The following is a 26,042-nucleotide window of genomic DNA, read 5'->3' as shown; positions in this document are numbered from 1 at the left end:
CGGGTCAGCAGTGTTGGTGACGGTGACGAGGACTACGGACCTGAAATCGTTTCCATTAGAACAAAATGGGCTATTAAAAGGCAGTCACAAGGTCTCTTAAGACAACATGAAGTGGGCCGCTCAATAGGATGTGGACAAAACGAAGCTGCTAGAGATATGTCAAACCCAAGTCCATTATTCATATGAAATTATGTAGTTCGGTCCTGTCGATTTACGTCCACTAAGAAAATATTTAATAAATGAGTAAAATATAAATATTATGTTACACTAAACGCAATATAAAGTATTTTTTTTTTTAGAGAGTTTATCCTATAGCGTCCGCTTCTGATAATAGCTCTTTATTATCAGACCAAGACACCAATTAATTTTTAGTGTAGGCAGGAATTGAATTTCAAATCTCTTATATAGCCATCAGAGAGTTTACTAGCTGAGCTAACTGGAACCCACCCTAATATAAAGTATTTATAAGAGAGTAAACTCTAGACTAATCATATATTAATTATGATTAATAGACTTATAATACAAGTATAAGATTATTGAGCTTGATTTATCTCTAATAGAAAACTAGATTGGGCTTTTAAAGGGGAATTGGATCATTTCCATATCATAGTGAAATGAAGAGTGTCTATTTTAATGAGGTGACAAAATCTAAACCTTAGATTTATTCAATTTTAAATTATGGCCTTAAAATGGACACTCTTCATTTCATTTAAAGTGGAGAGGATCCAAATCCTTTGAGGGGCAATTGGTCAACCTTATCAAATATCAAACTTTTGAATTACAATTTCCGTTCTTTTAGACGAAAACAGAAAACAAAAAACGAAAACCAATTGAAAATCTTATGTCCCATCTTGAGTGTTCCATTTTATGCCCTATTAATTCTAGCTTGTCACATATAATTTTTTATTTCCTTATAAAGTAATTAATGTTTAAAATTGGGAGATCAAACTAATGACATTGCAATAAGAGGAATGTACGTGGAATATAGGATTTATATGTAACAAAATGTCTTTGCTAACAAATTTTTAGTCTTTTTATATAATTACAATGGTGGTGGAGAAATTTGAACTATAGATATTTTTATTGAAAATATTAAGAATTGACATAAGTTCCAAGATTCTTAATAACAGTTTTATAGTCTGATTGACAATTAGCCAGTCCATAATTCCCTTATGCCAAAAGAAAAAATGTCTTCGAACAAATCAAACATTTTTTTTCCTGGATTATATTTGTTACATGCTTTTTATTAGAAGCCCTAGTCAAACTAAAATTAGGTGGGATGGCAAGAAGAACAGTTGCAACGCCTTTAGATTTGGTTTAAGAAGTAGTCTATTTAGAAAGTTGTACTTAGCAGCATGCCATCGTACTAAAAATGAACCATATAGCTTAGGATATGGACCATCACAATCCACAGTAAGGGCTGGGTTGAAGGGGAGAGGACGGAAGGACTTTAAGTCCGAGACCATTTCTCTGGACTAATAAATACCCAACAACTTCGCGTTGAAAATTCACCAGCATTAACCTTACGCTCATGCCAAAGCATTAACCTCACGCTCATGCCAAAACGGTAAGAACAAACAACTGGTTTTTTTTTTTGGGGTGTAAATTGCAAAGTAGATTATTAAAGTTTGGAGTTATTTGAATTTCACATCTAAAAATTAAGAAATTGGATTTTACATTTTAAAGTTTGGTTTTGTTAGTTAAATCCCACCCTTCGTTAGGGTATGTTTGGTTGGGTGAAAACAGGGAGGATGGAAAATAAAGAGAGGAAAATAGAGTAGAAAATGACATTTTTCACTGTTTGGATAAAAGGGGGAGGGGAAGAGAAAAGTGGTAGGGCCCACCAGTTTTCTCTCCTTACCCTTCAAAATACAATCTCTCCAAATTGAAGAGAAAATTAGAGTGAAAAGTAGGAAAAATATTTGGACAAAACTGCCTCACCTCTAATTAATTATTTTTTTGTTTGACCTTTCCATTTTCCTGGTACCGTTGGTTTTTTTTTTTTTTTTGGTTTTGGTTTTGTCCGGTGGTGGGTTCTTTTTCTTTTCCTTCTTTTTTTTTTCTTAATTTTTTTAATTATTTTTTTAAGAAAACACTTTTGGATGATTTTTTTATGTTATTTCTGAAAATGTCTACTTTCATCTATACACAACTTTTTTAAAAAGTATAATGTATTACTTTTTGTTTTATTTAAGAGGGACATAATGGTAAATTTATACAAACCTTAACTTCAACAAAACTAAAAAGTTTTCCAGCCTTCTACTTTTCCACACTCTCAACCAAACACAAATGAGAAAAATTAAAAATTTTTCTATCCTCCCGCTTTTCCATCCTTCTCCTATTTTTTATTCTCTCACTTTTTTATCCTCCCAACCAAATGGACCCTTAAATTTGGCTGTTCAGTGACAAGTTAGCATGCTTATGTGTATTTTTTTGTTGTTGCCAAATCAACCTCCTAAAAGGGGTAAAACTACTAAAAATCATATTTTAGTTCACCCTTGAACTCACTTATTTGTTTTAGGTGAAATGATGTTGTTTTGGGAAGCTGATTTGGCAAAAAAGAATATACATCAGCATGTCAGCGTATCACTTAACATCCAAAACTAATAGAGGGAGGGGTTTTGCAAATGGAACCAAAGCTTCAGGGTGCAAAATCTAATTTATCAAACTTTAGGGTTTAAAATCTAAACAACTCTAAACTTTAGGGGTGTTACAATTTACCATTTTTTAAAGGAAAACTGTTACTTTGTGTGTTTAAATAAGCTTAAAATTCAACTTATTTTTAATCACTTATTTATAGTTTTTTAAAGTCTCAATTTTTTTTTAGGTATATCTCTAGTTCTAGTTCTACTATTTCAAATAGATCATAGAATATTTTGTGGTTTGTTAATGAATGTTAAGGATGGGAGATTGATATTTAACCTCCTCATAGGAGATAGTTTATATTATGAGAGTAAGGTTGCGTTTGGATAGCCTATTTTTTGTTAACTTATTTTACTATTTAGCTTATTTTTTGTACTATTCACAGGCCCACTGCACTTTTTGGTACTATTCATGTGTTTCACTGTACTATTTCAACTAAGTGTTACCTTTATCTTTAGTACTTTCAGTAAAAAGTTTTCAATTTCAACAAAATAAATGGATCCCAAACAGACTCTAATTGATAATATACATAAGCCAAGAGCATAGTACCTCAATTGGTTAACATCTCTTGATATTTTCAATAGAGACCTTCATATTTTAAAATCCCCATCCTCCCAACTATTGAATTAAAAAAAAAAAAGGGATAATGTATATGAGAATTGGATGACAACTAAACTTGTATTAGATCATTAATCATTGTCAAGCTATTTATGCCAAGAGCCTTTAACTTAACTTGTTGACAACTTCTTGTGTGTCCAAAATGAGACATCAATGGTTCAAATTCCTCTCCTCTCCTGTCTAATGAATTTTCACCCAAAAAAAAAAAGCTATTTATAGTTTGCTTAGACTTTAAGCTATGGTGGATTCCAATATTTTTATTTTTATTTATTTTTTTGAGAAATGGGTGAATTCCAATCTAATTAGCTTAACTGATAAAGTTATTTGTTATCAAATAGTAAACTTGGGTTCAAAAACTGCTAACTTATAAAAAGCCATCATTATAGAGTAGATGACATAAATCAAAATATATTATTTTTATTCCAAAAAAAATTGGAAATTTAGAGTTTATTTAGATTAGTTTTATTCCCAATCTAATTTGATTTATTTGGCTAAATATCGATTTTTGAAGCTTTATTTTTTTATACATTTATCTAATTTATTTTTTAAGATAAATAAAACATAGAAAATAAGTTTTATATATATATATATATATATATATATATGTATGTATGTATGTTAAATGAAGAGTAGATGGTGGTTGTGAAAATAAGTTAATACAAGCATACTCCACTCCCTCCCCCGAAACATAAAAGAGAAGAAGCATACTATAACATGGTCATGGATAATGACGAACTAACCATTTACACCACACAAAAAAAAAAAAAAAAAAAAAATCTTCTAGAAGGAAAGTAAATTTTCAAAATAAGGTAAAATATTGTTATTGCATCAAAAATTTTTGTAACTCAATTAGTTGACAACTCTTATTATTTTTAATCCACAGTTCAAGTTTTCTTTCCATTATATCTGTAGGGATACAATTTTCAGACCAAGCCCAAAATGTAAGGGATCTTGGTCCAGTAAACCCAGTACAATAAATTTGTAGAGAGTGGGTCAAAGAGCTAGATTTTAGTGCTTGGATAACAGTTAATATGGTTTTGGATGATGAGCCAATAAGAATTGAACCCGGTTTGGCGAGAAAGTTGGTTCTCGGCACAGTCCGAGAAGCTCTGTTCTAGCATATATTGGATGACAATAGTTACAGGAGTTGTTGAGATTGCTATAGTGCTTTCTCTTCTCCTTTTCTCATCCCCCCTTCTTTGGGATCTCTACCCTTATTTACATTATATCTCTCCCTTCATCCTTACCCTACATGTGGACCACATGTGGACAGTTGATGGTTGTCCCATCAGCCCCCTTCTAAAAGTCTTCTAGGGTGGCTGTAAGGCTGCCATAATACTGTTCAGAGGTCACTTTCTCATTAATGCGATGGTAGCAGCTTTCCCTTAGATATTTTTGAGTCCTTATCTCTCTTGTACGTTCATGATGCTCGTTGCTATCATTAGGACTTCCTTGAAGGTCATTCTTGATCATTAGGATCTATACCAGATTTGCGTTTGGCTTTATCCGAGGAGATAGTACTCCTCGGACTCGGACTCGGACTCGGATCACCTATGCTTCTCGGCCAAAACCACATGCTCTCGGCCAAATCTCAAAATCCATGACCCCACAATATCCATGAAATTATTGAAAAAACAATGCTGAAAACCGGATGTATAGTGAAAAAATCAAAAAAATGTTATGTTCACAATATTTTAACTTTTCACAAAAAATCTTATTTGGCTAATTTGATTTATTTGGCTAAATATAGATTTTTGAAGCTTTATTTTTTATAAATTTATCTAATTTATTTTTTAAGATAAATAAAACATAGAAAATAAGTTATATATATATATATATATGTATGTATGTATGTATGTTAAATGAAGAGTAGATGGTGGCTGTGAAAATAAGTTAATACAAGCATACTCTACTCCCTCCCCTGAAAGAAAAAGAAGAAGAAGGATACTATAACATGGTCATGGATAATGACGAACTAACCATTTATGCCACCAAAAAAAAAACCTTCTAGAAGGAAAGTAAATTTTCAAAATAAGGTAAAATATTGTTATTACATCAAAAATTTTTGTAGCTCAATTAGTTGACAACTCTTATTATTTTCAATCCATGGTTCAAGTTTTCTTTCCATTATATCCATGAAATTATTGAAAAAAAAAATGTTGAAAACTTGATGTATAGGGAAAAAATCAGAAAAATATTATGTCCACAATATTTTAACTTTTCACAAAAAATCTTAGTGGTAAAAAAATAGTAGATTTAAATTAGAATCAATAACAATTTATCATGTAAAATTTGTTGTAAAAAAAACTATGAAAATGACATCTCCTTCTCAAAAATTAGCTCTACATTTCTACTCTTCTTCGCATCCTTCCGTTTGAAATCAAATCATAGCTTGCCACTTCCTTGATTGCAGTTCACAATACCAAGAGTGTGGACCATAGATCCAACGGTAACAATCCCCTAGGACAGCCATAATTGCATGGCCCAAGGACCATATTAATAATCTAACCACCAAGATGCTTGAAATCTATTGTTGCCAGCATAGCCTGTCGAATCCAATCCCCAAAAACAAAATTAAAAAAAGCATATTGTATACAACTTTAGGCCAAGAAAAAACATAGCATATGTATATATATTTTTTTATTTATGAAATAGCATATGTATAAAAGATTGATCAGATTTCAATCTGATCAGTCCAATCAGAAAGCTTTGTTAAGGAAACTAGCACTAAGGCCGTGGGACCTACTGTCCCACACTAAATCTCTGACCCGCCAAATCACATCTCATTTGGGCCAAACCAATCCTAGACTTTTCGAGATCAAATTCCATCCACACGTTTTGCTGATGATGATGACCAATCACAAAGGCCTCCACACCCAATAAATCAGAGTTCCCAAAAGTCAAGCAATGCACTGAATCACTCCCTCTTACTTGACCCGGTACCCGGTACAAGATCCAATCGCCCGATACAGTCATTTCGGCCCCCCGAAACATTAAAGTCACAGTTGGTAATCGTGGTAATTTCAGTTGATTCAGTGGGACCCGGTAACATAAATCCATAGCTCCTTGGAACACAAAATTCGGATCCTCCAAGACCCGCAAAATCCCTGCGGTTCGATTCAAGAACTCGTTCTTTAATGCGGTGTAAACCGGCCCCAGTAAGAACGTGAACTGGGTCCCAGAGTCCACCATGGTCTGACCCGCCCCGGTATGGTCCGGTACAAACACAGATTTCGGTAACGATAACAACTTATCCGATACTTTAATCCCTTCAAGCTGTACCGTATAAGCGACCCGGTCAAAGTACGGTAACGGCGTTGAGATTTCGATCAACGGCGTGTAGTTCAACGGAGTCAACCACGAAAAATTGGCTTCTCCGAGCAACAAAAGGCCTGAAAAATCGGAACCCGATATGCAATACGAAAATTTCGGAAAACGCATTTGAGAAACGAAAGAGAGGGACCCACGGTTCATACCCATTAACCCGGTGCTCTTGGAGTCTTCGTCGGAGTTGGAGCTGAAGCTTGAATCCATGCAGCCAAACACCGTGCCGGGAATATCGGAGCTTCCGAAATAGAACGTATCGGAGGCGAGGTTTCCTTCTGAGGAGGACGCGTCAGCGTAGGAGAGAGTTGCGTGGCAGAGGTTGTTGTTGTCACATGAAGCGGGTATCGGGAAATCCTGGGTCTGGGTCGTGCATGTGGGTGAGGAACACGGTATCGGAGAGTAAGAGGTGGATCGGGCCGGGTCGAAAGTGGTGGGAAAGTTTGGAGTTTTGTTGCAGTGAAGCCAGGAGAGCTCGCTTCCTGTGTCGATGACCATGGAAACGTTTTGAGGAGGAGTCCCAACAGTGAGAGAGACAGTGAGGCTTACGTTGTGGTGGAAAGGAAGCTTGTTTGGAGGCCTAGGGATTGACCCACTTGGAATTATCTGAGTTTTGAGAGGCAAAACAAGTGTCGGTGTTTGAGACGTAGAAGAAGAAGAAGAACAAAATGCAGCGTAAAAAATGAGAAAAGAAAGAGATTTGAGAAATGGGGTTGTGAAGGAATTGGAATTGCAGCAAGGCATAAGGTGAAGAAGAAGAAGAAGAAGGTAGTAAGGTTTCATGGTGTAGTGTTTGAAGTAAATTTGAGATCGATCGGAACCGAACAGGTAGGTGTGAATAATGAATATAAATGAAATATATGCTGCAGAGACAAATAAATACTAGTAAATATGTGTGAGCTTGCAACTTGCAAAGTCAATATTTGGGTTTTGTGTGATGCACTGATCAACTTCTCATGTGTGAAATGTAGTAGGTTTTAGGGACAGTGTGATGAATCAGAGAGCACTACTGAAGAGTGAAGTCCATTGACCATGGACTCTAAAACACGAAGCTTCTGTTCCATTTATTTGGATAGAAAAAAGATATTCTTGGGAGGGAGGGATAGATCTACTAGGAGAGTTAAAAGGTACTGTCTGTGACTGTGGGTACATTTCACGTGTGTTAAAATGCTAAAATATTTATAACTGGAAAATTACTAGCTCCTTTATTATATGAAAGTGTATTCTATCATGAGTCCGTCAATTTAATTAAACCAAGTACGTTTTTGTATTGACATTAAAAAAAGAAAAGAAAAGTACGTTTTTGTACATGCAAAGTTGATAAATACTCTTTCCAAGACAGATGATAGATTTCATTACTTAGAAACAACACGTAAGTAGCATCCAACAGCCCTCCAATGTTAAAAAAAAAAAAAAAAACAGAAAAATGAATAACTAGCTTCCACTTTGTAGCGCTGTAGCGTTAAAAAAAAAAAAAAACCCTTCCCCTCTCCTCCTTTTTTTTTGGGGTCAAATAGGCTGATATAATATAGATTATAAGCAGATTATTCTCTATTAAAAAAGAGCTCACCTTTAACAAAAGTTAACAAATTCTTCATTCCAGGGGGTTAAAGCTGTGTATTTGGTTGCTAGGATTATAGAGATAAGTGTGTTATGTGCATAATTGTCAGTATTATACGATATGCGATACATATTGTACGATAAATATCATATTGTATACAAAAAGCTACATATCGTAAATGTGTATCAGAAATGCTTATGATCATACGATACATAAGTATGTATCATATGAATTGAATTATATTGCTAAATCGTATGTATAATACAATATATAGACAAGTGAGTTTAAAATGAGTCCTTTTTTTTTGGTTAAAATTTGTGATTTTATTTGAGTTCAACAAGTTGTTAGACTTTGTTTTTAATAATAAATTATTGGGCTACTTAACTAAGCTCAATAAAATAACATGTACATGAGTTTTTTTTTCCCTCTTTTCTTACTTTTTCACAAAATTTGGACTACACACTTAAGATTTCACTTTTATATTTACAAATTTCATTTTTATATTATGATTAAGGTATTAAATGACAATATAATTACTTTTAATTATTATTATTATTGTTATAAATCTAAGAAGCTAGAATACCAAGAAAAAATATAAAGAAAAATTATTTAAAAAGAAGAATAAGAAGATATAGCAAATGCCGATAATAATAAAGAAATAATTTCACAAGATGATGGACATTATAATTACATTACGTAAATGGAGATGATTATGCAAGATGATGAATATGATTAATAGAAATTATTATTTTGGCTCATATACTGTGGGGTCATGGATTTTGGGATTTGGCCGAGAGCATGTGGTTTTGGCAGAGAAGCATGGGTGGTCCGAGTCTGAGGAGTACTATCTCCTCGGATAAAGCTAAACGCAAATCTGGTATGGATCCTAATGATCAAGGATGACCTTTCAGGAAGTTCTAATGATAGCAACGAGCATCATGAACGTACAAGAGGGATAAGGACTCAAAAATATCTAAGGGAAAACTGCTACCACCGCATTAATGAGAAAGTGACCTCTAAACAGTATTATGGCAGCCTTACAGCCACCCCAGAAGACTTTTAGAGGGGCTGATGGGACAAGTATCAGCATAAACCATCAATTGTCCACATGTAGTCCACGTGTAGGGTAAGGATGAAGGGAGAGATGTAATATAAATAAGAGTAGAGATCCCAGAGAAAGAGGGGGATGAAAAAAGGAGAAGAGAAAGCACTATAGCAATCTCAACAACTCCTGTAACCATTGTCATCCAATATATACTAGAACAGAGCTCTTCGGACTGTGCCAATGACAAACTTTCTCGCACAAACCGGGTTCAATTCTTGTTGGCTCATCATCCACAATTATATTAACTGTTATCCATGCACTAAAGCCTAACTCTTTGATCAACTCTCTACAAATTTATTGTTCTAGGTTCACTGGGCCAAGATCCCTTACATTTTGGGCTTGGTCTGAAAATCGTGTCCCTACATATACCATGTATTATCACTTTCGAGTTTAATAAATTTGAATGTGTATGTTATAAATGCATACATGTTAATTTGATTTATTTAATTAACTTTGTTAAATATTATTCCATAAGTAATTATCAAATTAGTCATTAATTGAATATATTTCTGTGTGGGCTTTTTTTTTTTTTTTTTTTTTTTTTTTTTTCTTTTCTTTTTTGCAAGTGTTGGGCTGGGCCGCCTGCTGCAACACTAGGCCTAAAGATTTCTGGATCAGAGAGTTGGGACCGGTCCAAGGGCGAACCTTCTTGATCCGGCTTGCGTGCAAACAATGTCCCTATTGATCAGGCTTGTGTCATACGTCCATGGCAGGCAGAACTGTCATATCAACTATGGCAGATAGATATAACAAGGACATTAATGGAAATTCCTTTAGGATTCAGATAAAATAAATAGTGAGCTTTGATAAGGGGTGCCCGTTTTACAAAACAACAACAAAATAACAAGTATTGAATGAACAACAATAAACTTATATAAAAAAGAAGTAAATGTTAGCTTGCTGTGTTAAGTTACTGCCAAGTCTAAGTCAAGAAGGGAAAACCACCTCTTCAATGCGACTAATCTCTTATGGAAGGAGAAATTAACGGCTTTGAAGGGGTGGGCCTAAATGACCTGTATTTTTGCAAGGTCCTTTTTTTGTTACCAGAAGGCATCGGTTGAAGAGGGAGAGGGAGATTGATCCATTCGGTGCATGCCTGTCACTCAGTTCTCTCTGTTTTCTTTTTTATTTCTTCTCTCTATTCGTAAATCTTTTCCTTTCTTTCTTTTCGTTTTTTACCCTCCTTTCTCTGATTCTCTCTCTTTCCTTATTGTTTTCTTACTCTCCTTTCTTTTCTGATTCTAGTGATTATTCCAGAGGTTGCCATCCTCTCTTTGTCGTGCACAATGAAGGCTTCTTATATAGTGCTAGCTGTGCTTGGCTTTTACCATTTTAGCCCTTAACCGTTTTTGTCTGGTATGGGTGTCCTTGTCGACCATCACTGACTGTCGACCATCACTGACTAGTCAGTCACCCAGCCTGCACTGGCCACACCTCTCCACCTCACCAGACAAAGAAGGCTTTTTTGTTTGCTTGCTTGCCGTGACACCCTTACCTGCCACGGTGTAAATACTCTCATTCTCTCCGTCCCTCATGGCATGCACCTAGTGGTTCCAACTCAGCTTTGCCTCTTTTGGGTGGTATGTCATCCCAGTAGGACATTGCCTCTAAAAGAGCTTAAGCAGGAAACACAAAAATGGGTCTTTCCCCCTCCCCACCGCCAAACCATACTCTCTTACCTCTGACCCATGACCTCACCATTTCCTATATTGGTTGGGTACAAGTTGGTGGTGCCTGGGTCTTGCGTGTGCTTTGCCTCTATGCTCATCCAAGTTCTGCCCGTTGCTCATGTGTCTGCCGCGGTCTGAAAGTCAATTTGCCCTGTTTGCCGTTCACCTTTGACTTCTTATGGCGTGAGCTACTTTCCCTGACTTTGCATTTATAGTTTGCTTCTCTTAGGGGCTGGACCTTGCCCGTTTGTGGGCTGTTCTTATGCTTCCAGCCCTTGTCATTTGCTTTCTGCCGCACCATTCTACTATGCCTACCGTGGGGTTTGCTTAACTTAAGTCCGCTGGGCCTTTCCGAGCTTTTCTATTCATTCTTTTTCTGAAGGCCCAAAAAACTAATTGGGCCCTTGACTACTTGTGGACTCCCTTGTCCCATCTACTTTCCCTTGGGCATTCTTGGCCCGTTTACTTTCTTGGGGCATCCTTAGCCCTTTTCCATAGGTTTTTACTGACTCCTTGGGTTTCTTTGACCCAAGTGCTTCTTGCTTCTTCCTTGGGGCTCATGGATTCTTCTTTGCCCCTTACTTTCTTTACTTACATTGCTTTGGGTCTGCCGTGACGGCCGTAGCCCATTCTTGTTTTTCCACATCCATACAACCCATGGGTTTGTTATTTCTTTCTTCTGGGTCTTCTTAGACCCACTTACTTCTTCAGGGTCTATTTGCTTGCTTCATAGACTCATGATCCATTATTCCTGCCGCTTGGGCTTAATGACATTTTTCTATCCTACTCTCTTCTGCCCACGTCTTTAGGCTTTCCTCTTGTTGTTGGGCTAAAAAAAATGAGCATCTACAATTTCAAATTTATAATTCATATACCTTTTATATGTATATTTATAATTTTTTTATAAATTTATTAGATATTTGTATCTTTTATGATATACAACACAATATGATACACAAAACAGGAAAATAAAAAATTAATGTGTTCTTTGTTTAGTCCCTAGAAAGATAAAACACTAAAAGGTTGGTGTGTGTGCTTTGCTTACCTTGGGAATAATTGAAAAAGTAAAAGATGATGGCACCCTCTCGTGCTAAAAGCAAGCTTCATAAGCAACTTCGGCTGGTTGTTGGATATCCAAAGAATAATTTAAAAGGGAAGCACATGATCTTTTTATATTCTCTCTATTTTTAAATAGTTTTACTCCAAAAACGTGGTCTGTAACCTTCTCTGAAGCGTTCAAGTCAAAGCATTTTAATTATAGTTATCATCAGAGCTTATATATAAGAACCCCCCTCTCCAAGGGGAAGGACTGAGTAGTTGTAAAGGTCTGGAGTTTTTGAAGGGCTCGGTTGTCTCTTGCATGTTTGAGTAGTTGTAATGTAATATAACCCTCTTTTTCAAAGCAAAAACAAAAAAAATACAGAATTGGAACACTTCAATTTTCCTTTTTCTTTGTGCACTAAATTATGCTTGTACCTTGCCATATCAATAAAATGAACAGACAAACTAATTAAAGCGGCTCTCTGACTACTAAATTGGTGGCCAAAAGGTCATAAACAATAAGGTACTTACTTATTTTATAAGTAGGTACTATTTTATGATAATTCTCATTATGATAATTCTCATAAAATAGTACCTACTTATAAAATAAGGGTTTTAGAACAAAGTTTGGCTTAAAAAATGTTTAGAGTTATATATCTTTTTTTCAATTCATTATGTTGCAAATTATAAGATTATACAAATGTACTATTTAAATAAGGTACATAACTCATTAAAAAAACAATGTGATTGCTATGATAGTTCCAAACTTTAAACATGTTTAAAACCAAACTTAAAAAAAAAAAATATTAATCCTCAATATTTTTTTTCATTTTTTTTAAAAAAAAATAAAAAAAGGAAGTCATCCTCATTTTTGTGTCTCAGAAAGAACCAATCAAATTTCAAACTCAGATCCACGTACATTTTCATGGGTTCAAATCTAAAACCTTCATTTTAAAAAAGGAGACAAACGTGGCCTCGACTTTTGAGGTGGAGGTAGCATTCACATGCATAAATGTGCGTTGGTCGATCGATAGCTTTTGTCCCAAATTCTCTTAGCCCCGGATTTTGAGTGGAAGAGCCGGTTTTTATGTTGAGCAATGTTACGTTTTGAAAAAAAAAAAATTACAACATTTTTTACAATAATTAATGGTCTGTTTGGATATCGTTTATTGTTGAAAACTGAAAACACTGTAGTAAAATAATTTTTAAATGTGTAAATAATGCCGTAGGACCAAATTTTAAAGTTATTTTTATTGTAAAAAAATAATTTGTAAGTCCTGTGAACAGTGCACGAGATCCACTAAAAACAAAAACACTGAGTCTAAGAAACGCAAAACACGCTTCCCCAACCCAACCTAAGCTAGTAATAAGTTTTATTGATTCTCATTTAAGCACATCATTGACATTATTTTTTTATACATTACTAACAATTTATCATATCAATAAGTGTAAAACTTTTTGTTTATATATTCTCTTATTTGTAAATTAAGTCGAATATGAAAAACCTAAGGAAGACAAAATAAGAGATTAAGAAAATTCTCACCTTCCAAACTTAACACAGGCTAATTAAAACAAGAAATAATTTTTTTGAATAACAAGACAGAAATTTAATTAGTCGTTGAGGTGCCTGTACTAAATTGTCAAATCAATTTCCCTATAAAAGGTCAGTAAGTGCTTAATGTTAAAAAAAAAAACAAAAAAGATAACCAGCCAGGTGCATGCACATCACATGTGGTGCTACATTCTTCAAGGACGACACAGGAACGTGATTGGGTCCATAAACGAATCGGCTTGGGAAACGATTTTCAATTTTTCATTACTGAGTGGCTGGATTGAAATAGTAATGCTCCATCTTGATCAAATTTGCATTGCATATCTTGGGCTTGACATAAAATTAAATTTTGTTCCTACATATTGTGGAGTTGTCATTGTCAACAAAAATGATCGTGTCAGTTTAAAAGAAAAAAGAAAATAAAATAAGGGGACACCAATCAAATTAGAATGGTTGTTTCCATAGCTGTTAGTATTATATGATAAGTAATATGTATCTTAAGTGAAAAAAGTATCATATTGTAGATACGTATTAACTATACTTATAAATTGTATGATATACTAATGATTATCGTATGAATGGTATCGTATTGAAAAATTGTGTATCGCACGATATTAAAATTTGTGCTTTGATTTGAGTCCAACAAGTTCGAATTTGTTTTTATCACAAATTTATAGAGCTATTTGATTGAGCCTAATAAAATAATATGTTCATAAGGACTGTGGGGGGTAATAGTGCTTGAATATACGTTTGGGCTTTGGGCCTGATTAGTTGGTACAAACTTGTTCAATCAGGGTCTCTAGGCTCACAGGTTAGTCCGCACTATAGTGATCTGAGGAGTCGCCCAAGGAGGAGTATCTCCTCGGACGGGCCTAGCAAAGGCCCTGGGACTTGCTAAATGGTTTAATGGCAGAATTCTGAAAGATTTATTGGGTAAAGGTGTGATCCAAGCACCCTTTAGAAGCAGGAACGTGTAAGAAATATCTGAGGAAAAAGCTGCTATCATTGCATTAAAGGCCCTGCATCTACCCCTTGGCCGCATTAATAGAGAAATGACCTCTGAACAGTAAAATTCAGTCTTCCAGCTATTATTTGAAAACTTTAAGAAGGTAGTAGATGGGACAAGTATCTTAGAGGAAGATTTGTATTACACGTGGATGAAACAGGGAAGAAGAAGGATATAAGAAGAGGAGAGGGGAAAGAAGAGGGGGATCTCTCTTCTTCTTGGAAAAAGAACTAAAAATTGTAATATTTTGCTTAGAAAAAGAAATACTATACAAATTGTCCTCGGCTCACGTTCGAGGAGTTTTTTTTTTTGTTGTTGTTGGTGTTACGTCCATCTATTACTTGTATAGACAGCGGCATTCTAGCCTGTTGTTCAACCTTCCAACATCCCAAACCTAGGTTTCAAACCCATACTCTACAAATTTCATTGTATAAGGCTCTTTGGGCTTGAGCTTATCACTTGTTTTTGGGTCCGGGTACAAATTGTGCACTTACAAGGACCTCCTCTCTCTTTTTCTCCTACAAAATTTGAACTACACATCTAACACTTCATTTTCATATTTACAAATTTCTTTTTCTATAATATGAATAAAGTATTAAATGACAATATAATTACATTGTTAAATATTTTTGTTATTATTCTTATAGCATTGACTTAGATGATGAAATTGATTAGGCAAAATGATGAGAAAGAAATTATAATTTTGCTCATATGTCATGTATTATTACTTTTGCAATTTGAATGTGGATGTTGTAAACATATGTTAATTTGATTTACTTAATAAGCTTTGTTAAATATTATTACATAAGTGATATAAAATTACTCATTAATTATTTGAATATATTCAGAATTCATAATAAATACATCTTTTAGGTGTGTGTGTGGGTGTATATTATAAAAATTTATTGTGTGCTTATATATCTTACAATATATGATACATTAAAAAAATATAAAAAAAATTGATTCACAACACCATTTACGTTTTGATAACTATAGTTGTATATAATAATAAGATCACATTTCTTAGGTACTAAATTCTGCATTCTTCTAATTGTTTGTGGCTTTTGTTAACAAGTATTCTAAATCCAAGAATTGCTAGATTTAGCTAAAAAGGTAGCCAAAATTTTGGAAAAATTGCCAGAGTTACAGGTCTTCGAGCAAGTCAGGTTTCATGGGTTTTGGAGGAAGAAATCCAAAACCGACTCATTGGCTTGGGTTTTTGACGTTACGACCCAAGTCTGACTGCCAAAGTAGTCGAATCGGGTGGTTACAAGTCAGGTTCGGGCGGGCGGGCGGGTGGGTTGCACACCCCTGTTGGCCATTGTGAAATAATCTTCTAATAATTTTTGTCTCTAAAATTGGGTATATCTTTGGGTGGCTTCCTTTAGATCTGATTATATGAACTTCAATTGGCTACCTTTACTTGTGCACGTTTTGTTGTCTCATTTGCATCTTTAGCCCTTTGCCGTGGGAGAGCACTTAAAAGAGTTTCAGATTCACTATTTAGCTAGTTAAGAATATCCAAAGACCCATTATGTATCGGCCTTGTTATTACCCTCAAAGAATCCAATTAGGCCCTCCTCCCTTTTAGGCATTGTATTCCATACCCAAAAGAAAAATTTGATTGACAGAAGATGGAGAGCAAGATACACCTTATCATTTAAGAATAAAGAGAAAATTTCCTGTCTATAAATTGCTGTTTCAATTCCACACTAACCATAGTTGTTAACAAATTAAAGCCAACAAAACAATGTGGAATCCCAAAGCTGTGGATGGTTGAGAAACCACTCCCCATAATTACCATGCTGATATTGTTCAGAGAATGGAAAGGATGCTTAGTATTATCACTGATATTCCTCAATACCGAAATGTGCACAGGGCCTTGAACTACAAGGTCACCTGTGAAGAACCTTTTTCGTGAGCACCCACGTTACTTCCAATGTTTTTAAGACAAGGTCGAACTGATAAAGTACGAACCAGTCGAACATCATAAGAATGGTAACCACAAAGTTTATGAAGTAGAGGTTGACAAGCTCAAGGGCTATGAGCTTTGCCGATATAACAGACTACAAAGTACAGGGATGATAGCAATGACACCGTATTAGCTTGATTGAAGAAAAGGTTGACAATGAGGATGACCGCACCTTATAGGATCCCATTGTAATTAATTACACGCACGTTTAGCAAAGGACTTTATTAATAACTTGTACAGTTTTGAATGGTTGTAGAGCTAGTTGGTTTGTTATGACTTATGAGTCTGTCATTCTGTTTCAGGGCTGTAACGGCTAATAGATGATTAGTGTTAGCCTTTTTCAGTATAAATAGAAGAGGTACTTGTACTGATTGCAATAGAATTGGTTCTCTCTCCAATTTTCCTCTCTCAATTCTCTCTGTTTCACTTCTTGTATGTGCAATATGGTATTAGACCTGGTCATGATCTATGACCATGACTCTCATTGCAAAGAATAAGCTTTGCTTTGTAGATAAATCAATTCCTCAGCCTACTAATGAGTCTCACCAAAATTCAAATGCATGGATTTGCTGTATCAACATGGTGACAACAGCTGTTGAATTCCCCATCCAAAGAGAGAGCTTCCACTTTTACAACATGAGTTCCTTTTAATAATACATGTTCAAATCCTTTTTATTGGATTCTTTCATTAACAATTGATCTATGGATGCTAATGATTATACATATAAAGTGTTTAAGATAAACCATATTCTCTTGGCGCCAGCATAGCAACATTACTTCATCCGATCTGTCTTTGTTGGTTGAATCTCATTGAAATGCTGATGTTCTTTAGTGTAGTTGAGAACTTACTAACGCAGCTTTGTTTTCCGCTCTTCAGGATAAGAAACGAGATTAGACCATAGATATGCCCTGTCCTTTAATCAAGCTATTTTGCCAGCTAGTCTTGTAATTGATGAATATGTGCCAACGCAAGCACAGACCAAACCCACACTTTGAACCAATATGCAACTTGCAATCTGAAAAAGAATGTCAAGAATTGATTTAGTCATGGAACGGGTTACAAGATAAGACATAGAATAATTACTTCAATGATATTGAATATTTGAATTCTTACCTTCAACTTCGTCAATTTACCTCTGAGTAATTTAAGATAACAAGCGCATGGAAAGATAAGAGCCTGCCATGAAAAATTATATTGATAATTTATTCAAAGTTCCTCATTTTGATAGCCTATAACTATGACGAATTAAAATTGAGGTGTACATATGAAGAGAGAACTTACAATTAACATTGCAAGTAAAGATCCTATCAATGCCATCACGATAGCTGCAGTCCAATTGACAAAAAACAGCTTAGCAGACCACAGACAACAGACGACTCCTATCAATGTTTGATGTAATTCTATTTTGATTGCAATTCATATCAACGTTTTAGTAAATCACAAATTACACCATTTAACTTTAACATGTTTTTAATTCAGTCCTTTAAGTTCCAGTTTTTCAATCTGTCTTTGTAACTACCATTCGTTTCTAATGTAGTTCTTCTGTCCAATCTGAACCATCAAATCCGCCAAAATGACACTCAAAAATATTAAACTTAACAGCAAAATTGGACAGAATTATACAGAATGACTAAATTGAAAACATGTTAAATTAAAATATTAGACATAAAAATATTGGACTAAATTAAAATATTATCAAGAGCTTCATAGCTCAATTGGCACATCCCTCATATCTTTTGTCCTTCCAAGCTTAGAACACAAATTCAGGACTCAGGTATCAAAAAAACATTTTTTTTTGGTAAGAAAACGAACATTCAAAACCAATGTAGATAAGCAGTGCTAGAGATGCTCACCGAAAAAGGGAACAGTCAGTGCCACCGCCAAAGTTGAAAATACTAAAATTGTTCTGATGAGAAGCACTACACTGTAAGATCTAAGCTGAGCATGAGGCAGGAGTTCCTCTATACTCATTGTGATGGGTGTCAGAGTCAAGGCATACTTTGTCAGTGGGTTCACAACCTATAAAATCCATTAATCGCATGATGATATTGTGCAGTAAATATAAATTCAGGAAAAAAAAAAGTGTTTTCTATCATACCATAGTCCAGACTGCAATTTTAGAAGCAACATATTTGCTGGGCATGTTTAAAGTGAACTGAGATTCGATTGAGTCACCAAACATTAGAAAGCCACATATTGCTACCCCAGTGCACATAATGAAGCAAAAAATAAAGCTGTGGCAGAGGAAACAAATATAAGCAAAGCTGTCATGTAATTAGGGGGGGTGGGGGGGGGGGGAGATTTTCATTACTTCATAAAGGAGGCAAATGATCTTGGGAATTCTTGAAAATAATGTAATTTTTTAGTTAAGGAATATGTTATTTCTCTCCTCATAAGGTTTCTGAATTGAACCATCAAAAAATGTTAATTGAGACAACATTGTGAATAGTTTCGATTTAAAAAAAGGACAATTTTTGGTCACCTGACTATTAAAACTGATGGAAATCGTGACGGTTCTTTCATGGAAGAATAGATATTTGGAAAAACCGAATGGCCAGCATAGCTGAATCCAAAGATTCCAATTGTAACAGAAAGGTTTGTGAGGTCTAAAGCTGTTCCACTTGGATGAAATCCAACTTGGTCCACCACTCCAACCCATAATAAACAAAGTGCCACCAGGATTGATGCAACTACTCCTCCTCCTGAACACACAGCATTTAAGACCAGCAGCTAAGCAAAATATACAACTTAAAAAATAAATAAATCAAAGCAATAAGATGGATAAGAAACCTGAAAGGTATGAGAGCAAGCTCAGATTTTTAAGCCAAACAGTTGGAAGAACAATAAGAGTAGACGTGATTGCAAAAACTTGTTGAGATTCAAGATGGATTCCAGCAAGACGGATATAGGTATTTGGGAACAATGATGCCAAGTTATCGCTCATCATAATAATGTACTCCACACAAGAAGCCTGTAAACCAAAGCTATTCACCATTCAGAGCATAAGTAAAGGCAAGGGACCAAAAAAGGTAGAGAAAACTGTGAAGTACATATTAGGGAAGAATTTTTTGCACTTACATATAGTTCTACATACAAAAATATCTGCATTGGAACAAAACCAAGTGTCAATTAGGCTTCCAAACAGCAAAGGTTTCTGCTTGTAAATGCAAGCTCAATGGTAGTCGTGCTTGTTATATGTGCATACATAACAACATTCAATATATGCTTATATATACAAGCATTTAAAAATTGGCCATTTCATATTAATATTGGACTTACAGCTATCCCTAATCGACCAGCTAACCCAAAAGCAGCCTGCCCTATATCTGGGTAAGTTTTGAGTCCAGGAGAGCTTTCTAAACATTCCTTCAATAAAACTCCAGTATAGCAACAAAAGACAGCGAATATCACGAGAAAGATAAGGCTCAACCACCCTCCTTCTTTGATTGCATATGGAGTTGTAAGGAGTCCTATGCCGCACAGAATATTGATCCCTGCATATAAGGAAATGAGGATCTTTTTTCGGAGGAAACTATGGAGATAGAGTTGTAATAATTGTTGAACCAATGAGATTAGCCTCAACAATGTATACATTAAGAAGTGGAGGAAAAAATAATTTAAAAAGGATTTGAAGTAGATCTATGAGGAAGCCTTGAAGGACATGGGAATGGATTGTGGATATGAAGTCCATAATTACATATCTAATGAAAGTACAAGGAATATGACTGCATGCTAATTCTTATATACTATACATCAAAAAAAAAAAAAAAAAAAAAGCTTGATGAACACTAGTTGTTATATTAATTTTGTTAAAATTAAATTATTAGGGAAATAGTTGAAGGGTGTCAACTATATTTCTGTTATAATTTTTCATTGAGAAGTTTGGGCAATAAAGAGTTTTCTAACAACCTAAGTCCCTGCCAGACTGAAGAATCAATTTGGTTTATACATAGTGATAAAACTAAAGAGAAAGGGAGTCACTAATGATTTTTTTTACCATTAATGACTGATTCAGAAAATGAACACTGCTCCTGCGGTGGTGGCAATCCACTGTTAGAAAGTTTGGAGTAAGTAGATGCAGATAACTTCACAGGTGGTGTGGTAGGATCTTCAGAAATGAGAGGTTTACTCAGTGAAGAATCACACTCCGATGGTTGTGGCTGTGGCCTCTTGTATGCTGTGGAAAGAAAGCTGCTGACTCCTGTCAAGCTAGGCCCCCTTAGAAAACTAATGGTGGGTGGGGTAACACTTGTAAACATGTCCATAGACTGCCTGCACAGATTTAACAAAGGGAAGTCAATATGTTATGATAGGATCGGCTTAATCTTTCTTTTTTGTTGCTTCCTAACTCTAACTGTAATATTAATCTGTTATAAAATATTGGTTCATGCCACTAAATTAAGATTAGAAAAGTACTTTTTCTTGCTCATATCAAACAAAAATCTGAAGAATTGATTTATTATTGTGCCTTTTTGCCTTCATAGTGATGCTAAAAACAAGAAGACATGCCAATACCTATGATGATGGGAGTTATCGCTAATATTGCCTTTGCACCCCTCAAACTGATAGAACACGAAACCTCGTCAAAGTATTAAGTAATTCAAGGGAACTCCTAATGGGGATCGAACTCAAGATGTCTAGATCTATAGCTCATCCCAAGCCTCCATCCACTAGCTGCTCCCTGACGAGTACCTAATACCCTAAAAGCTTGACCTCTTAACTTAAAGCAGTTCAATGCAAGAAGCACAGTTTTTGTTGAACTGCCAACAAAGAAGAATTTTCATTGAAAATTCAAATCTGAGTCTTCTTCTTCTTCTTCTTCTTTTTTTGTCATTTCACAACAGCGAATTATCTTTTTAGCTTCAGTTCTTGACATTTTTCCAGCAAATTAAATACATTAACTAAGAGGGGAGAAAAAACGTAAATATAGTACCTGTAGCTCTGAGGCCATGGGATGTCCATGGCGTTATCAGATTGACTTGGTGAGGAACCTGTGGCCTCAGATTCAGTCTCGTCCTCATTCTCACCTATTGTTTTGGCCTGGTTTTCTTCATCATCGGAGTTCCACTCGTCCACGAGGTCCCGACCCATTTCTTCGTCCACTTTCATCCCTTTTCTCCTCGTGGATTCAAACACCACCTTATATAGAACAGTTTCTATATCTCTTGATACCTCACGTTAAGGTTTCACAGGGGGGAAAACTCGTTCTACTGCCAAACACAACCTTATGCTGGTTTGGTTTGGATTGGTTTCAAGTACCTAAGTATGCCAAGCTAATCGGGGATCCTAGTTTATAGTAAAGATATGCGTGAGATATATAGGTGGCTAAGATCTTGTGGGAGTGCACACGCGTTGTTGTTTTTAGTTTTACTATGAATAGATGCCATGCAAGGGAAAGATACGAGGAGATCCGATGTTGGAGCTGTACATTTTTTTTTTTTTAGTTTAGTTTTGTCCAAATTCGACAAAGTTCATTGTTATTAGGAATTTAGGATGCCAATGGTATAGTCAGATTTGGTAAATATATTTTATAAGTAAATTAGATGCCAAAATGTCACTAGTAAAGCCAGATTTGGTATTATTTTATAAGGAAATTAGGATGCCAATGAAGTAATGGTATTGTCAGATTTGGTATTATTTTCTGTATTACACTATTAGGGTTTTTGTTAAGAGTAACACCATTACCATCTTAGTTTAAAATGTTTTGAACTAAAATCATCCCTTCAGTACAAAGTATGTGTGCGGTTGTGTACAACATCCGAGTATGCACTAATATTTAGCCTTTTGTTAATCTTTCTTAGCTAGATGCAGGTAAATGAGGACCATGAGCTGGAAGAATGACCCAAGTTTTTTGCCCAAAAAGAGGACCAAGGATATTAGGCAAGTTCATTATGTAGCCTAATGAGATTACAACAAGACCCCTTGACTTTTCAAAAATCCTCCCCGGCCCCCTCTCCCCTCTTGTATTTTTGGTAAAAATAAATAATCTTGGACATAAATTCCAATAATGGACCCTCCTAGATTTTCACTAAAAACCTGTAGTGTAATTATATAGTTGACTAATGTATTTTTTTATTCCCTCTAATTACTTTTATGTCATGCATAACCAATTAAATTAAAGTGTAAATCAAACTAAAATTTTCAATGCACACATTAAAAGTTTCTATGTCTCTAGGGAGGGGTCTTGGACTGTTGTTTCCTAGGTTGTAGAAGGTTGTCCCTTCTTGTAAGGTTGCTGGGTCCCCTAAGGTAATACGGTATTATCAGTAGGGCTTGTGGGTTGTTTGTTCTTTGGGGTGTGGGAAACACTTTTAGGATACATGGAGAGTTTAACGAAGCAATGGCGGAATTTGTCACTCAATGAGAGGGAGGGAGGCAAACTGACGGTGAAGAAAAACAGGGATAATTGAGAGGCTACTCTTGTGGCCAAATTTCTGACTAAGAGAGTGTTGAATACAGAAGCCATTGTAAGGACTTTCAGTCTGTTGTGGAGAGCCAAAAAGGGATTTAAAGTCCGAGATGCAGGTGAGCATACGATGCTATTTGAGTTTGATAATGTGGAAGAGGTGAACAAAATTCTGACGACTGAACCTTGGAGTTTTGACTGACATCTAGTTGTGCTTCAACGGTTGGACAACACCACTCCAGTGCATGAATTGAGTCTTAATTCAGTGTTAATATGGGTCCAGGTGCATAATATTCCTATTAGTCATCTGAGTAAAGATGTGGCTGAGGAACTGTGTGAAGTAATTGGTTCAGTGGATCATAAGTCAAATGATAATGAAGTTGATAGAGGCAGTTTCTTTAGAGTTCGGGTGCGCATTGATATTTCTGTACCTTTGTGTAGGGGCCGAATACTATCGATTGAGGATGATGAAGACTGCTGGGTGACCTTCAAGTATGAACGTCTTCCTAATATATGCTACTGGTGTGGTTGTTTGGATCACTCCGATAAAGACTGTGAGAAGTGGATTGAAAGTGATGGAACTCTAGCTAGCAAGGAGAGGGAGTATGGTCCATGGATAAGAGCTCCGCCATCCCAAGTGAGACGAAAATAAGTGGTGATCATGCTTGGTTTTTATGAGTCTAGGAAAAAGGGAGGTTCACAGTCTACAAGTCTGGTGATCGAGAAAGAAGCTTAGGCGCAGTGTGAGGTTAGGCCGGTTGGTACTCAGACAACGAAAGAGGCGGAGATGGAAACGACTGACACTGCGGAGGAAATCACGGAAACAATTAATGCACCCATTATGTCCATTCCAAAAAAGGCTGAAGTTTTGAATGCAATGAATAACAGAAACAATGGATTTATTAGTGGAAATAAGGGAGATCCGTTTGAAGACCAAATAAAAGAGATTGATAAGGAATTTGTTGGGAAATTTAGACCTCGGTTGATAGAATTAATAAGTTTTAAGCCCAAATTGTTAATTAGATTTATTATGCATAAAACTTGTTAAAACAAACAAATATCAATATCATGTCAAAATCATATGTAGCGGAAAAGTAAATAAGACAAGATATGATAACCCAGGAAATCAATGAAACCAACCGGTTTCATAGTGAAAAACCTGGGGGGAAATCTTCCCGAAAAGCAATTCACTATAGTAAAGAGAAGTTTCAGATCTAGTACAAAACCTTTGTCTTTAGACTCTACAATCCCCGTAGATGAACTTACAGTAGAAACCTTCCATTGCTTCAGAACTTCTGAACTTTTCAATATATGAATGCCACTCTTTGATGCACGGACCCCAGTACGTGACTAACTCCTTTGCACGAATCCCAGTACGTGACCCATTCACCAACTTAAGGAAGAAGAATGTTGGCTGCAAAGTTTTTTCGCTTCATTAACAATGAAGATCAAGAAGCACTTAGTTACAAAACCTGAAGGCACAAATGCATAGTAGCTTCTTTCTGAGAGAATAAGACTTCGGTCACCTTTTGCATATGTTCTCCTTATATTCTCTTATGTGATGGCCTCTAAAATCAGCCTTATATATGTCTAGGGTTGTGAGAAAAGAAACCCTACACAAATACAAAGCATGGGCCGAAAATTATATTTGAAAATTCTGATTTCTGTAACCTCGATAAATACCTCGATAGATAGTATCTGTCAAGCCTCATTAAACCTTGATAGATAGCTATTTGTCGAGCAGCTATCGAGCTATCTGTCTGCAGGTATCCACAGGTGTCGAGCTATTTGTCTAGCTTTAGTGAACACCTTTTCTTCACTTATTTCTTGGTCCAATCTTTATGGCTTTAATACTAGACTTAAACAACATGTTCTTTGAAGTATTAAACACATCCTAGATTTATCCAAATACAAGTAAAGTGCGTTTTGTCAAAGGATTAGCCAGCTACATAAAATATTTCCTTAACAATCTCTCCCTTTGGCAATCCGTAAAAAAACCACAACAAACAAATGAACATATGAGAGAAGTCATAAATCACTCAACTCATGCTCACTTGTTAAATACAATAAAATCTATCCTAACACAAACTCTTGAAAAATTTTGCAAGAAGAGAGTTTATGACAAGTAGATTTTTACAACCTGTATTTTTGAAACACTTTAAACAAAACACATCAAGGCATCTTTGTGTGAAGCAAAAATAATAGATTGCATACAAATTATAAGAAACATGTGTCTAAAGATAGAAAAGAAACAACACATGTAAAGGTAAGTGAAGAAAATATACATCATCACATATATATCAAAGATAAACACAATGTATGTAAACATGGTCATAAGACCTAAGGTACAAGAAGAAGAAGCTAAAAGTAGCTCCTACAACAACAAGGAGGTAATCGCTCCTCCTAACAAGATGAAACAAATCTCCCCTTTACAAGGGCATGCATTTCTCCCCTTGACATGTTGAATCTTAAGAAGAAACCACATATTTCTCCCCCTTTTTGTCATGATTGACAAAGGGTACAAGAAGCTATAAAGCCTCACTCGAGAAACATAAAGATAATCAAGGATGATCAAGGGGAAACAAGGAATCCATATAAATGCATGAATGTAATGAAACAAGATGCTATGGATGACAAGATAAGAGAAACATGCAAAACATGTGAAAAATAATGCATGTAGAGGATCTTGATGGATCGAGAGGTGTTGAGAAGCTATCGAGCCAATCCTTGATGGATTGAACAACTATCGAGAAGCTATCGAGGAGACAGGAGATATCTCGATCGATCCACCTAGCTATCGAAAGGTGTCGAGATTGCGATAAAAAAATCAACTGAAGATCTCGACAGATAAGCCAGGTATCGAGAGGTGTCGAGATTGCTTAAAAACAGTTTTTCAAAGAAGGGAAAAACACAGACATGAATGCAATCAAACAAGCAACTCAATCAAAGGTCTAAACAGCATTTTAACCTCTCAAAAACCTCTCAACAAGAAATTTTAAGCACATAGATTCCAAAACACACATACGCTAAACAAGTCTAACTAATTTTATATTTCAAAAACAAGTTAAGACAGTTTAGTGAGCATACATTAACACATATAAACCTTGTGATGGCCAAATCACATTGTACTTGCACATGTATCA

General features: G+C 35.4%; 2 protein-coding genes across 3 annotated transcripts; both read right to left on the bottom strand.

Moving 5' to 3' along the window:
- Positions 1 to 5,835: 5,835 nt before the first annotated feature.
- Positions 5,836 to 7,513, bottom strand: LOC142610083 (aspartic proteinase PCS1). Of its 2 annotated transcripts, XM_075781795.1 has the most exons (2): positions 6,738 to 7,513; positions 5,836 to 6,653 (listed from the first exon to the last, which is right to left on the bottom strand). In XM_075781795.1, the coding sequence occupies exons 1-2, from the start codon at positions 7,366 to 7,368 to the stop codon at positions 6,004 to 6,006; spliced, it is 1,281 nt and encodes a 426-aa protein (XP_075637910.1). In that variant the 5' UTR covers positions 7,369 to 7,513; the 3' UTR covers positions 5,836 to 6,003. The 2 variants fall into 2 exon arrangements, with proteins under 2 accessions (XP_075637910.1, XP_075637909.1); XM_075781794.1 differs by having other exon boundaries at positions 5,836 to 7,513.
- Positions 7,514 to 17,293: 9,780 nt separating this feature from the next.
- On the bottom strand, positions 17,294 to 21,694 carry LOC142608635 (amino acid transporter AVT1G). The gene is made up of 11 exons (XM_075780334.1): positions 21,427 to 21,694; positions 20,491 to 20,765; positions 19,773 to 19,987; positions 19,572 to 19,595; positions 19,284 to 19,464; positions 18,976 to 19,195; positions 18,592 to 18,727; positions 18,347 to 18,512; positions 17,775 to 17,818; positions 17,607 to 17,669; positions 17,294 to 17,508 (listed from the first exon to the last, which is right to left on the bottom strand). The coding sequence occupies exons 1-11, from the start codon at positions 21,600 to 21,602 to the stop codon at positions 17,413 to 17,415; spliced, it is 1,596 nt and encodes a 531-aa protein (XP_075636449.1). The 5' UTR covers positions 21,603 to 21,694; the 3' UTR covers positions 17,294 to 17,412.
- Between the last annotated feature and the right edge of the window lie 4,348 nt (positions 21,695 to 26,042).

The sequence above is a fragment of the Castanea sativa genome, chromosome 9 (genome assembly GCF_040712315.1).
Source record: "Castanea sativa cultivar Marrone di Chiusa Pesio chromosome 9, ASM4071231v1".
Classification (NCBI taxonomy): Eukaryota; Viridiplantae; Streptophyta; class Magnoliopsida; order Fagales; family Fagaceae; genus Castanea; species Castanea sativa.
This window is presented reverse-complemented; position numbering and strand designations above follow the sequence as displayed.

Excerpts from the sequence above, each read along its gene's own strand:
- LOC142608635 (XM_075780334.1), bottom strand. The coding sequence starts at position 21,602 with ATGAAAGTGGACGAAGAAATGGGTCGGGACCTCGTGGACGAGTGGAAC. Across the intron at positions 19,465-19,571 it reads TTTTGTATGTAGAACTATAT|GCTTCTTGTGTGGAGTACAT; the intron begins GTAAGTGCAAAA and ends TTTGGTTTACAG. Across the intron at positions 18,728-18,975 it reads CCATCAGTTTTAATAGTCAG|CTTTATTTTTTGCTTCATTA; the intron begins GTGACCAAAAAT and ends CCTCTGCCACAG.
- LOC142610083 (XM_075781794.1), bottom strand. The coding sequence starts at position 7,368 with ATGAAACCTTACTACCTTCTTCTTCTTCTTCTTCACCTTATGCCTTGC.